The sequence below is a fragment of the Lepidochelys kempii genome, chromosome 2 (assembly GCF_965140265.1).
Source record: "Lepidochelys kempii isolate rLepKem1 chromosome 2, rLepKem1.hap2, whole genome shotgun sequence".
Classification (NCBI taxonomy): domain Eukaryota; kingdom Metazoa; phylum Chordata; order Testudines; family Cheloniidae; genus Lepidochelys; species Lepidochelys kempii.
This window is the reverse complement of record NC_133257.1, coordinates 217,089,034-217,104,007: the sequence shown is the minus strand read 5'-3', so window position 1 is coordinate 217,104,007 and position 14,974 is coordinate 217,089,034. Positions and strand designations below refer to the sequence as shown.

General features: G+C 40.3%; 1 protein-coding gene across 1 annotated transcript in view; it reads right to left on the bottom strand.

Annotated features, from left to right (window-relative positions):
• Nucleotides 1–365: 365 nt before the first annotated feature.
• The window catches only part of VWDE (von Willebrand factor D and EGF domains), a 76,532-nt gene continuing 61,923 nt past the window's right edge, over nt 366–14,974 (bottom strand). The window contains exons 19-31 of the mRNA XM_073329669.1: nt 14,401–14,538; nt 13,588–13,764; nt 10,539–11,213; nt 10,104–10,199; nt 9,925–10,020; nt 8,547–8,642; nt 7,115–7,210; nt 6,648–6,743; nt 5,430–5,525; nt 5,235–5,330; nt 1,837–1,932; nt 1,131–1,234; nt 366–386 (exon numbers count right to left, since the gene is read on the bottom strand). Of these exons, the coding sequence (XP_073185770.1) occupies nt 366–386; nt 1,131–1,234; nt 1,837–1,932; nt 5,235–5,330; nt 5,430–5,525; nt 6,648–6,743; nt 7,115–7,210; nt 8,547–8,642; nt 9,925–10,020; nt 10,104–10,199; nt 10,539–11,213; nt 13,588–13,764; nt 14,401–14,538 (1,883 nt within the window). The remainder of the gene's footprint in view (nt 387–1,130; nt 1,235–1,836; nt 1,933–5,234; nt 5,331–5,429; nt 5,526–6,647; nt 6,744–7,114; nt 7,211–8,546; nt 8,643–9,924; nt 10,021–10,103; nt 10,200–10,538; nt 11,214–13,587; nt 13,765–14,400; nt 14,539–14,974) is intronic.

The window sequence follows — 14,974 nt, the reverse complement described above, 5'->3', positions numbered from 1 at the left end:
ACTGTTCCAGTGACTGTTTCTCCAGACATTAGCTGACCAGGGGCTTGGTGTTTGTATCATCTACAATACCTAAAAGTCCAACAGAGAATCAGAGGCCGTGGTTTCTGAGTGTGAGGTAGCAATAAAATGAGGATTTACAACAGATTATTACATTTCTGCTCTTAGTATGTTATTGTTCTACTGCTGTTTAAAAATTAATGCCCTTGGCTTTAAAATCATAATGAATACTTTAAAGGCATGCTTCAGGATATCATTCCCTTTGTTTAAATAAACTTAATTCATTATTGACTTCAAAGCCTCTTTCTAGTTTCATGTGCCTCTTAGTCCATACAACATGGTCTGGTAATCCATGTACTTGATTTTCTTCAACCATGATGTCTCTGTACCTTGGGAAAAATAAAAGATTTTAGTGTACTCAGAACACTCTGTGCTTTCATCATAAACTTTAACAAGCAGTTTCCAATGAATATTTGCCTTCCCAACACACTCAGAAATGGAATATTGAATACTCATCCATTAAGCTTGTTTAGTTTTTTTGAAAAATAAGCTACCTTTCCAAAAATAGAGAGAAGCATAGTTGGAAGCAAATACTCTTTGCAATGGTATATACTGTACTGTTGGTATTAAATAGAAAACATTTATTACTCAGACCAAATCATCTATTTACACAGTCTATACAAAATTTAATAATAGATTAAACCTTTCAAGATGTCCATAAAGGGATCTTTGAATCAAAGTTATTTCATGAGCACTGAATTTTTTATTATCAGGTACTGATATATAAATTAAGCTCCCTTCAAAAACTTGCATTACAGACATTAAAACCCAACAAAGTAACAATACTTCACACAAATAGAGCTTTACATTTTAAAAAAGTTGTATGATTTCTCACACCAACTGATAAATACTTTGGCCCATCCCTAGTAATTAGCTAACTCCCACCCCAAATTAGATTCTTTGGTGAAAACAGAACCTGGATTTGAATTACCAATCTTTTTAGTTTTGAAAAACAAAACGTGGCTTTCAAACAATTTACAAAACAAGTTTTTGTGAAACCAAAACCACTGCAGTTTTTCCATTTCTTTTGCCCTCTGTTCCTTTATTATATTGTGTACCCATAATGTAATTACCTGTAGTTTCTTTGCACAGATGACTCCAGTATAACCAGGACGACAAGAGCACACATTAGGCAGCACACACCTACCACCTAAGAGACATTTCTGACTGCACACAGCTGAAATATAAAAAGGTATATGGCTTTAATCTCAAAAACAGAGTAGCTGCTTTTTTAAATAAAATGGCCCCAATATTGGGTTATGCCATGACCTCTGTGTACTCATTCTGCTGACCAGGGGCCATAAGCCCAATAGAGCTCTTCACTGAGGAATACCCCCTTGTGCACGGGGGATTCCTTGGTGCTGTAGGGCCAGCAGAATGTCCCTATGCCACCTCCCTTCACAGCCCTCATGGTAGATACATACTTGGGGCATAATTGAGAGAGGGAAGGGGGCATGGCTGGGGCTTGGCCAGAGCATACTGTGATCTGACTGTTCTGGGCTATTGTCATGGCCCCTAAGGGTTGTTGCAGCAGTGTGAGCAGATCACCAAGGACTGCAATGCTCCCTGGCCACCTCCAGCTACTTTGGGCTGCAAAATGGTACATAGCCACCACTACCCTTCATCTCACTTATGCATCGACACTGGGGCCAAAATGCAAAATCAAATGAAGACAGGAGTCATGGGTACGATGTATGTCTGTACAATTAATAGTCATTAACTTTGTTGAAGCAACATCAATGTCCTTTTTTTAAGGGTTAAAAATCATGTCAGACTTACGTGTTTGACACTGAACCCCTTCCCACTGTGGAAGGCAATGACACATGCTTGGTCCAATACATTCTCCGCCGTTCTTACATTTCTGAAGACAAATAGCTTCATACCCCGCCCCCCAAAAAAAGATATGTTAAATTCTTTCACTCCAATATTGCCCATAATGTGCAGTGTGCTGACCCCCTTCCCCACACACACCCCGGAAGATGCCAGCTCATCCCTGAGAAGCTCACAATCTAAGGCTACGTCTACGCTATGAGCTAAAGGTGTCATTCCCCTGCTTGTGTACACATCCTCGTGCTAGTTTTTATTGAGCTTGTGTGAGTATAAGTAGCAGTGAAGCCTCAGTAGCCCTGGCAGTGGCAGTGGAGACATGACTGAATCATGTGGAGTACAACGAGCATGAAATTGGTGGGTATGTACTTGGCATAGGTCAGCCATATCTCCGCTGCTGCTAACAGCTAGTGAGACTAGACTGCTACTTATACTCGTGTTAGCTCGATGAGAACTAGTGCGAGTATGTATAGACAAACAGCGGAATCATACCCTTAGTTCGTAGTGAAGGTGTAGCCTAAGAGAGGGCGGGGAAGGAATATAATCAAAGCACAGACCATTTTTAACATACATGGTATTTAATGATTATAAAATACTATACATTTTAAAAATAAAAACACTTCACATCACCAATATTCATCTCCCTTCAACCTGTCCCTTAGCAGATGGCCAAATTCTAGTAGGCACCCTGGAAGATGAGGGTTTTGAAGGAGGAGAAGTTCAGTGGCTTTACAGATCAGTTCAGGAAGGGTGTTCTATACATAAGGGCCAACATGGAAGGTGCCAAGCCCATTGTGAGGGAAGTGGATAAGTGGACAATCAATTCTGGCATCATTGACAGAGAAGGAGTAATAATGCACCAAGAGATAAAATCTCAAGGTTTTCAAGTGTACAACAGGTTACAGAATTTAAGCCTAACTTTAAAAGATTTTAACAAAGCTTGCCAGGGCTTTATGTAAGCATAAGGGGAAACGTGATAAAGAGTCAAAAACATATAAGGAGAGAGAAACAGAGCAATGAACAACCTGGAAGGTGAAGACAAGTTCAAGAAGCTTGAACTTGGGGGAGGGAGGGCAACACAGCCAAGGGATGTGAAGATTCATAGATATTTAGGTCAGAAGGGACCATTATGATCATCTAGTCTGACCTCCTGCACAAAGCAGGCCACAGAATTTCACCCACCACTCCTGCAAAAATCCTCTTACCTATGTCTGTGCTACTGAAGTCCTCAAATCGTGGTTTAAAGACTTCAAGGAGCAGAGAATCCTCCAGCAAGTGACCCGTGACCCATGCTACAGAGGAAGGTGAAAAACCTCCAGGGCCTCTTCCAATCTGCCCTGGAGGAAAATTCCTTCTCGACCCCAAATATGGCGATCAGCTAAACCCTGAGCATATGGGCAAGATTCATCAGCCAGATACTACAGAAAGTTCTTTCCTGGGTAACTCAGATCCAACCCCATCTAATATCCCATCACAGGCCATTGGGCCTATTTACCATGAATATTTAATTACCAAATCCATGTTATCCCATCATACCATCTCCTCCATAAACTTATCGAGTTTAATCTTAAAGCCAGATAGATCTTTTGCCCCCACTGCTTCCCTTGGAAGGCTATTCCAAAACTTCACTCCTCTGATGGTTAGAAACCTTTGTCTAATTTCTAGTCTAAATTTCCTTGTGGCCAGTTTATATCCATTTGTTCTTGTGTCCAGTTGGTACTGAGCTTAAATAATTCCTCTCCCTCGCCGGTATTTATCCCTCTGATATATTTACAGAGAGCAATCATATCTCCCTCTAAACCTTCTTTTAGTTAAGCTAAACAAGCCAAGCTCCTTGAGTCTCCTTTCATAAGACAATTTTTCCATTCCTCGTATCATCCTAGTAGCCCTTCTCTGTACCTGTTCTAGTTTGAATTCATCCTTCTTAAACATGGGAGACCAGAACGGCACACAGTATTCCAGGTGAGGTCTCACCAGTGCCTTGTATAACGGTACTAAAACCTCCTTATCCCTACTGAAAATACCTCTCCTGATGCATCCCAAGACCGCATTAGTGGTGAGGTGATCAGGTGATCAGAACAATGAGTAAAGAGGATTCTCTTAGCTGCATTTTGAATTAACTGGAAGTGGGACAAGGTGAGTGCCACAGAAGAACAGGTTACAGTTGTAAAGATGTAAGATAATTAGGGTTTAGACAGGAGTTTTAGCTATGTGGACAAAAAGAAAATGTTAGGTTTTTTTAAGAGATGCTTTGTCCAATACAAAAGAACTTTTAGACTAAATTCCCTGCTGACTTGACCCTGTTAAAGTCAAAAGGGTTGTGTAGGTGGAACTAGGGGCTGAATTTGTCCTGATATTTTTAAAAGTCGAAAATATGAAGAGAATTAATATATATATATATATGGAAGTACAAATATGGGTGTTTAATGATATGTGTTTCTGAAAGAAAAGATATTTAGGGCCGGATTTTGCTCTCACACAGTGTAATTCCTATTGACTTAAATGAAGTTCCTCTTGATTTACCCTGCTGTCAATGAAATCAGGATTAACTCCAACGAGAGACTTCTGAATTGGAATTAATTTGCAAACTGGATACAATTAACTTAGGCTTGAATAAAGACTGGAAGTGGATGTGTCATTACACAAAGTAAAACTATTTCCCCATGTTTATTCCCCCCCCCACTGTTCCTCACACGTTCTTGTCAACTGCTGGAAATGGCCCACCTTGATTATCACTACAAAAGGTCGTCCCCCCACACTCCTGCTAGTAATAGCTCACCTTAATTGATCACTCTTGTTACAGTGTGTATGGTAACACTCATTTTTTCATGTTCTGTGTGTATATAAATCTCCCCACTGTATTTTCCACTACATGCATCCGATGAAGTGAGCTGTAGCTCACGAAAGCTTATGCTCAAATAAATTGGTTAGTCTCTAAGGTGCCACAAGTACTCCTTTTCTTTTTGTGGATACAGACTAATACGGCTGCTACTCTGAAATCTGAAAAGTCTCTTACAGACAGTTTGGGTGTGAGCACTGGAAACATGGAGCTTTTAACATCGACAATAATGGAAATAGAAGGGAAAAATATTACATGCTACTCTAGAACAGAAGGTATGTCCTGTTTTCATGGTTTAAACTGAAACCTCCACGGCTTTGGCTCAGTAGTACAGATATCACATCCTGCATTTTGATGTGGGTCTGTAATCAGAGGAAAAAGTGTCCCCCTGTCCCCCTCCAAGCTGTTTGGTACTATCTTCATGTCTTTTTCTGGACAGAACTGTCAGTTACATTATTTAGCCAAATATTTCCTTTAATAAGTTTTAGCATGTTAGTTATAAGATACTTACGTGTATTACATTGTTTTCCTCTCCACCCTGAGGGGCAAGAGCAAATATTTGGCCTCACACATCTGCCTCCATTCATGCACATTGGGTCACAGACACCTTAAATTAAATATCATTTACTGATTAGTGAAAATAATGAACCTGAGAGCATTTCACCAATTGCTTCTGGATCCTGGAAGCATTTTGATGTTGTCTTACTTTTTTCACATCTTCTGCCAGTGTACCCATCAGGACAGGTGCACACATTATTTCTCATGCAGTGGCCACCATTCTTACAGGGAGGGTAGCAAACAGCTAAAAGATACAAATGTGGGAATAAGGCATAGCTTCAAGCATTGTATACTATAGGAAGGAATAGCTTTTTGCTCCTTCTTATATTGCATACTATCCTAACTAAATAGATTGTAACCACTATTAAGATGCACATCTATTAGCAATCTTTCTAGGATATTTATATTTAGCAAAATCCTGCCCGTCTGGCAGGAGCCATATTGACATGGAGCAGTGCCTATTCTGTAGCAGATACAGGACCCATTCTACAACCATAGGGTAGGATGGCTCAGGGCTCGCAGCTGCACTGCAGGATGCTGTGCATGCTAGTATCCCTGATAGCCAAAGCTACGATTTTGTCATGGAGGTCGCAGAAGTCACGGAATCTGTGACTTCCAAAGAAGTCCATGACTTCAGCCCACAGTGGCAGGGAGCTGCATGGTACCCGCTGCCCGTGGTGGTGGGGGCCCCCCACGGTCTGAGCCACCTTGTGCAATGGAGGCCCCCAAAGCTCCTGGCCGCTGTGGACCAGGGAGACCCTGCAGCTCCCGGCTGCTGTGGGTGTCAGGGTGACTCCAGAGCTCCAGGCCACTGTGGGCAGCAGGGGGCTTGAGGGTGGGTGAACTCGCAGCTCCTTGCTGGCCCCCCTGCAGCTTCCAGCCGCCTTGGGCAGCAGGAATCCTGCAGCTGCCCAGCGCTCCCCATTTTCTCATTGATATTTTTAGTAAAAGTCAGGGACAGGTCATGGACTTCCGTGAAGTTTTCTTTATTGTCCGTGACTCGTCTGTGACTTTTACTAAAAATATCCATGACAAAATCTTAGCCTTACTGAAAGCAGTGTGCAGGCTAGCTAGCTAAGGGCCCAGTCATACCCCACAGCCAACAGTCCTTTGTACAATTGTGACTGGCTTTTGTACGGGTGCAAAAGCACAGGACAAGCAAAGTTCCATGCATCCTCCCTCCTTGGGCGTTCACACAAGGGGCCAGCCACAATCTGGCCAGTATAAACAATGAAATCTTAAGAAAATCTCTGTCTTTCACCTATGTTACTTTACTGAGAGTTTTTAAAATCTTGAGAGTGTCCTTTTAGAGGCAGGCATCTTCCTGTGTCTTCTCAAAAAAGAAAAGTAAGAGAAAAATTATTACCATTCTGACACTGGGCACCAAAGAATCCCTTTGGACAGAGGCAAACATTTGGCTTAGTACAGGAGCCACCATTCAGGCATATCGGGTCACACACCGCTACAGAACAGCAGAAGGAAAAACAAAGCAATGTAAGAACTGCATCGCCACATATGGGTGATGAAATAGCTTGCTTTTACGGCAAGGACAGGGTGTTAATGACTGACATGATTACGATGAATCTAAAAGACAGCGGGTGAAAGAACTGAAATGCCATTCCCTGCAAATTCTGCAGGCTGTGCTAAGAAATGAACGAACAGTTGGAGGCACATGGGGTCGCTAGGCTTCCACAGCAGTAGCAGCAGCTCCTGCCCCCAGCTTGAGCCAAAGGATTCAGAAGTTTGAGCAATGGGAATCCCTTCTGCTTCTGGTAGGCCCCTGAGTGTGGAACTTTTGCAAAGCAGTTCCCTGTGGAGAATAACCAATTTTACCTGTATTGCATGTAGGTCCGTACCAGCCAGCTTTACACTGGCAGACATCTGGAGTGAGACATTCACCACCATTTTCACAGTGTCTGTTGCAAACCACTATAATCCAGAAAATCAGGGGGAAAAAAACCCATAAGGTGAGAAAACAGTACAAAAGAGTTTGTTACAATTTTATATCTATGAGAAACCTCCTTGATTTCTCAGTTCTTCCCCAGATATGAGCATGGATATTGCATTGATACTAATGGGAGTTACACACCAATCCATCGCTTGAAGCTTCATTTAAGATTAAACCTGTCTCAATGCCATATAGGAGCTTGACACCAGATTGGAAGATGTCAAAAAAAGTCCCATTCTGACCAGATGCTCCTGGCCTGGATTTGTCTAATAATCACCTTTCCAAGCAACAAATGGTACAACAACATCAAGTGATGGTTTCCTGAATTAATGCTAACTTCAAGATACTTCACTATGGTCTCCTTTCTTGCTTTTTCATTTCTCAGAGGTCAGATGTAAACCCTGCAGAGACCTGATACTTCTGGTAAGGAGGAGCCTTTTAGGAGTAGTCATGGCTTCAGAGCGCCACAAGTCAGCTCTTCAAGTCACAGTTCCTTCTTCTGGGATCTTATAATCTCAAAAAAAGCAGTAATTATTGACATGGCAATTGAAAACCAAAAGGATCAACAGACTTGAGGATTCCAAGAGCAACAAAGAGAGGAATTTACCTAATCCACAGGCAAATTCATTGGCATGTTGAGGAGGGCAGTAGCCCAGTAGAATTTCTGATTTCTAAGCAAGGACCTTTCAGTGAGTAATGACTTGTGTGCAAATTAACCAAAATACTGGTTTGAACACTTGGAGCATCTAAGGCCAGATACAGCTAATATGAAACACAGTATCTCATTTGGGACTAAACTATTCAAACTGGCCAGCTATAATTCCCACCAAAGGTCTCCATTTTGCATTCCAAGTCAGAGGATGAGTCCATTAATTTGCTGTTATATTCAGTGATCTTACACACTACTGACCTAGCATTTACTAATATCAGCCTCAGAATGAGGACCATCCCAACAGCTTAAGGAAGGGCCATTTAGGAATCCAGAAACAGTAACCAGCTGCCAAAAATTACAGTTGTTCTGGATTATGTCCTAACCTCAACTCTAAATCCATCTCCCTGAGCGACTAACCGTAATAATAATAAATTATTTAGCACATACATAAAGTTTCACATCTTCAAAGTGCTGTACAAACATTATTTAATTGATGCTAGTAAGCCGCAGTTCTAGTAGCCTTCAGACAATCATCTTGGATTTTACTATATGCTAACAGCAGATACAGTGCATCAGAAATGTAAAGCATTGTTTGTTTTAATACATCCAAGTGCAGGGGAATAAAAGTTATTATATTCTTGATTTCTACATTTTTGTTTGCTTACTTGTTTCACACCTGGGTCCCACAAAACCATAAGGGCAGGTGCAGAGATTTCTGGCCAAGCATGTGCCTCCATGTTGACACAGTGGTTTACAGTGTGCTGCAGATACAGAATTATGTTGTTCAAGAAGTCAGCTCTAAAAATATCTATTAAAATTGTTTATCTTTTAGCGATAACTAAAGATAACATTTGTATCAGCAAAAATAACTGGAAATAAAATGAAGACCTGTTGACGAAATAACAACAGAGCACCTCCTTCTTTCCACAGTGACAAAGTGTAGAAAGGGCCAAATTCTGCCTGATGAGCACATGCAGCTTGTTATGGGCCAAATTTGCCACAAGTATGAGTGGTCACAGCTCCACTGAAATCAATAGTGGTACACCCATGCATGTCAGCAATTAACTTGGCCCACTGTCTTCAATGGGAGCCATCTGTGCATCTGAGGGCACAGTTTGGCTCAAAGGGACTGGTCTTCATTTTATCAAAAATTACTAAAAGTGCACAGAGGAGAGAGGGACAGGCCTGAGAACCACGTCCAATTTCAAACTAAAATATTAAGCATGGTTTGTGCACTTGGCACTCTGTACTCAGATGGGAGTACAAACGTCCACCATCAATTTTTAGCTTGCTGATTCTTATATTTTAAGGACATGGCAGAATGGGGTTTAAACTTTATATTCTTACAAAAATGATTAATCCCTAATTGTCTGTGTATGCATGTGTGTGTGTGTGTATATATATATATATGTAGATATAATATAGCATCCAAATTTATTGATAATGTCATAAATAAAACTGAGAACCAAAATTCTTTTCGCCTTTACAGCTCACTAAATTTAGGAACATCTCACCACAAACAATCTTCATGGGAGATTTCAATATTATGAAAGGTACCATATGTTTTACGATGACATGATAAAAGTCTTCAAATATGTAAAAGATTGTTAAAAAGAGGAGGGTGATAAATTGTTCTCCTTAACCACTGAAGACAGGACAAGAAGTAATGGGCTCAGACGGCAGCTGCAGATTTGGGTTACACATTATGAAAAATTTCCTAACTGTAAGGGTAGTGAAATACTGGAACAAATTACCTAGGGAGACCGGAATCTCCCTCCAGTTTTTAAGAACAGGTTAGACAAACACCTGTCAGGGGATAATACTTAATCCTGCCTCAATTCAGGGGATTGAATTAGATGACTTATCAAGGTCCATTCCAGTCCTACATTTCTATTATTTCATTTCTATGATAGTTCTAGGAGTTGTGTAAAACAACAGACATCCCTCCCCCTGTCAGGATGAATACTCACAGTAGTGACAGTCAATCAGGGGACAACTTTTTTGGACTCTATGATTCTAATTTTAAGGAGACAGACTAATTACCTTCCTCACAGGTTGATCCATTGTATCCTGGGAGACATTCACAGACACTGGGCTTCGTGCATTTCCCATGGTTTTTACAGTCAGGTTGACATACAGCTGTGCAAAATCAACACATGATTTTAGACACTTTCATTCACACATACTAGTTAGATGGGGTAAATTCAATGTACCATACTCACCACTCTGACAGTTATAACCAGAGTAGCCACGTTTGCATTTGCAAATATTGGGTGCCACGCACTCCATGTTTTTACCACATGCATGCCTACATATTGCTGAAAGGCAATAAGAAATAAGAACAGAGTAATAAGGAAAATGACAGCAGCACTTCAGCATAATGAAGTCTTGCCTAACATGATTATATTATAAACACGTTGCATTGAATCAGCTAAGACCCTTGACGTTAAGCATGGAAGCTAATGGACACTGAACAAACATTTTTTTTAAAATGCATTCATAGAACCGAATGTCTTACCATTTTTAATAGTGAAATAATAGACAATTTGAAGCTATTTTCTTATCAGCCATTATACAGTAACACTATCTTTTTTAAAAATTATAAAAATGTCACAGATTCTTCACTGTAAAATATTTAGTATAATGATCAGCAATACCTCTGCAAGCGACACCATCTCCATAATAACCATAAGGACAACGACCGCATTTGAAGCTTCCATCGTGGCTTGGTTCACAGAGAACTCCAGGAAAACAAGGTAAATCAGCACAAGTTAATGCCTTAGGCACGGCTGTTGTATCTGATTCCTGATCTGTGCCAGGCACTTTTGGTGGGACAGTGATTCCAACAAAACCAGACTGTAAAAGACTGTCCTTACGCTTGACCGATGGGTGTTGAACTTTATGACTATTTCCTCCTTTTAATACTCTGCTCATTATGGAGGGTATGTTTGTTTTGCTGCTAAGCAATGTGTCCTTTCTAGTCTCTATAGGATTGTAAGCCTCAGATTGTGTCATTGTCGTCTTATCACGTAATACTGGATTGTTCCTAAAAGATGGCGTTGTCATAGTCTTCATGGCAGAGCTTTCTCCTGTGTTATCTAGCTGGTCACTGATAGCAGTGAAGGTATGGCCAATGTACCTGGTACTTGCAGACTGGTCAAAAGCGGTTATTTGAGAATTAATTCGCTTCCTTGGTGTGTTTGTTTTCACTGTGGAGGTTGAGGGGGTGCTGCTGGCCCTTTGCACAGAAATAAAACTTTTGGCAACATCTTTAGGACTGGGAGTAAAACTTGTGGCATTAGGAACTCTCTCAATGGATGACTGTTGATAACCTACAAAAAATCACAGAAGAAAAAAAGTACAGAAATATTATAAGACATTTTTTGTATGGGGATATCCAGATCCAACAGAATATGTTCTGTGCCTCACAAACCCTTCATCCACACTTGCTAGGCCAGAATAAATACACTCAATAGGATTTAAGCCCAAAGAATGGCCCCTAAGCAGCCAGGATCAGCAAAGCACAGGGCACTCTAGCTATGTCCTCACCCTCCCTGACACGGCCTCTCTGCTGGGAAGGTTAGAACAGAACAGCCCAGCTCTGGCATACAACCAGGGATTCTCCCCCGCCCCCACACACAAACACACCAGGGCAATGAGCAACTGTTCTGTTAGGAAAGATTACCAACCTCTTTGTGTTGCTGGGGACTGAGTATCTGGAGTTTAGTTTAAGATAAAGTGATTGCTTGCTATTATAACCCTGCACATATATGTCAAGCCAACCCAAGCCCAGAGTTTAAAAAGCCAAATACAGTTATTATTTTGAAATAGCATAAGCCGTAGGAAATGGTTGCCAGTAATACTAATAAAAATGCCCATATAATTTAAAAGGCATATTGTTTAATGAAAAAAGTGCTATGAAATAAGAGCTGTTTCACATTATTAAAATCCAGAGATTAATGACGTCTATATTTTTGCTTGTAATTCAACTATGCTACTACATTATTCCAACTGGTCCGCACCACAAGATTTTGTTGTTATTGTTCCAAGTTATTTGATATTTTTGCAATATAAAACTCTGCCTCCGCACACCAGTTCATGCTTATAATCCATCAGAAACTTTGACAGACAAAAACAAATACAAATATTTCAGCAAGTCCTATTACAAAGCTACGAAGCTGAATATGAATATCAACTTCAGGGAGGCAAAGTCCTGTGTAAGAGCGCATGTTTATCAACAAAGTTTACATCTGGAAAGTAGAGCTGTCACCATATCTTTAGCTTGCAAGTCTTGATATAATAACCATTACTGATTCTCTGCACCAAGACTGATTGTTGGCAAGCATACTGTACACTGGTGTTTTATAATAGACCGCTGTACTAGATAATTCCCTCTGATTTAAATTTTTTGCATATTCCAATTTTAATCTTTTCCTCTTTTCACTGTACAGTGATAAATGTTTATTAGGTCCAAATGGGCATTATATAGGTTCCTAGCTGGGCTCACTCAGGGTATGTCTACACTGCAACAAAACATCTGGGGATGGCCCGTGTCAGCTGACTGAGGCTCATGGGGCTCAGGCTGTGTGGTTATAAAATTTAAGTGTAGACATTCAGGCTTGGGTGGGAGGGTTCCAAAGCAGAGGCTCCAGCCTGAGCCCAAATGTCTACACTGCAATTTCATAGCCCTGCAGCCAGAGCCCTGCAAGCTCGAGTCAGCTGATGTGGGCTAGCCGCTGGTGTTTTATTGCAATGCAGATATACCCTACAGGTTTCAGTAGAGTATCATCTGCTGGCTGTGAACTCTTAAAGCCTTTCAATTAACTGAGATTTCAGTTAATTAAAATTGTCCTGATTAAACATTAAGTAGAGTAAGGAAATCATTTTAAGGTATTACAAGCTGAAGGATTTGTTCATGGATTTAAATAACATAGCCTGGGATGTAGTGTGCGCAGATGTGTAAAATGTATAGTCACAGAGGTCCTGAAAACCACTTCTAGTAATTGAATGGTTGAATTTTTCCTAATATGCATGGAGATAAAGGGTCAGATCTTGAGCCTCTCTGAGAGTGGCACAAAGTGAATGGAAAGTGACCTTCTCCTACTCCCCTGGCCACCTTCTGTTAGTCCCTCTTGTCCTACAAGGGTCCGAGAGGGCATACAGGGGGCGGAAGGGAGTACAACCAGAGCATCAAACTGAGCTGGCAAAATGGCTTGTATGGGGCCTTTGCAGATGCCACAGCAGTCCGGAGGCAGCTTACACTGGTGGCTGAACTGGCCAGGAAATTTCCTGAGAACGTAGCTTGACAAGGCACAGAGTTGAAAAGCCAGGTATAAAAGTTAAAGGAGTTTTTGAGGTTAGAATTTGGAGTTCATTTGCAATACTCCTCACCTATGTATTTCGTTTAAGGATTAAAATGGCACTCAGTATAATACCATAAACCACTGTCTGTTTCCCACAACAGATGTCCCCTCCCTGTCCACGTGTTATCTAGTGTACAGCACTAGGCAGGCACACAAAGTACAACATGTACCCTGCCCCTCATTACAGTATCAATCAGGTGACTTTGCTATCCTAAGCGATGTTTTGATGTTGACATTTTACAATAGGAATAAGAATGCAGCCCAACTAACGAATATATTCGGTTTCCTTTTAATCTTAAAAATTCATGTGAATAACATAAAATTGACTGGTAGCTTTACTTGCCAGATACATTCTCATCAGTATGTGCATCAGCAATTCCATTTTCTTCATGAAAAATGTAATCTTCACCCTCACTCCTTCCCATTTCTTCAGTGTCATCCTCTCTTTCATCATAAACATCTTCAAAGCTTTCCGGAACCAAAAGATGTGAGGGAACGTCACTTTTCAATTTTGTTTCAACTGCATATAAAACGTTAGCAGAGTTAAAATGCTAGTAAAATAAAATACCTCAAGATTCTGAAAGGTCAGATGAACGGGATGGGGGGAAAAGGGTTCTCAGTAGTTTTTGAAAAAGAACATAACCATAACAAAACTTGAATTATTCAGTAGTTGCAACATTACATAATCTTGCAGGCACGTTGGGAAGTTATTTGTTTGATTTGAACAAATGTAATTAGATTTCTTAAAAAATAACTAGGATATTTGGTCAATAAATGCACATGGTAACAAAACATTGTGTGTTAATGGGAAATATCCTAGTTCTATAATATTAAATATCTGCAAAATATTTACAATTCCTTTTTCTAAACATCTGAAGAAGCATTTAATAGATAAATGGGCTGGTGAAAACTGGGTGTAGTTCCAAAGAATTAAACAGAGCTACTTCGATTTTTACCAGCTGTGTATCTGGTCTAGCTGTCTACTGTCACATAAGGGGAATTATAAACCTAATATCTGACTTAGCAACGATACATTTTGATGAAAAGTATACAAGATACCTGTCAGCACTCTAATATGTTATTGTTTGAAATATGCAACAGACCAAAGACTCCTAATGTAAGGTGATTACTGTATTATAGGGAAAGGTTATTTTACCAAGGCATATCTTCCCATCTCCATGTAGACCTTTTGGGCATGGACCACAAAAATAGGAACCAAAAGTATTGAAGCAAAATACTCCAGGGAAGCAAGGCTTAGATGCACATTCATCAATATCTTCTTGGAAATCTCTACCTAAATTGAAATACAGACTTTTAGAGTATCACTTTACTTAACTTTGGCTGTACATTTAAATAAAGTGGAATTTATGTGGGCAGTGAAATAGAAAACAAATTCCACATATAAGTACCAACTGCACAAATTCTGCAGGTCTGCCATTAAACCGTATTTCCATTAAACAGTGAATATTTTCCTTATTGTAGAATATACATAGAGGGAGGGTTTTGTGGGCTACAATTCAGCAAAGCACTTAAGCATGTGCTTAACTTTAACCATGTCTATGGTCCCAATGAAGTCAAACCCACTATTTATGTGCTTAATGGCAATGCTGAATTGGGGAAGAAAGTGTGAGATCATTTGCTCTTAACAGACATTATCAACCACAATATTAATCACTTGTTATAATATAGTCAGATTTCAGAGTAGCAGCTGTGTTAGTCTGTATCCGCAA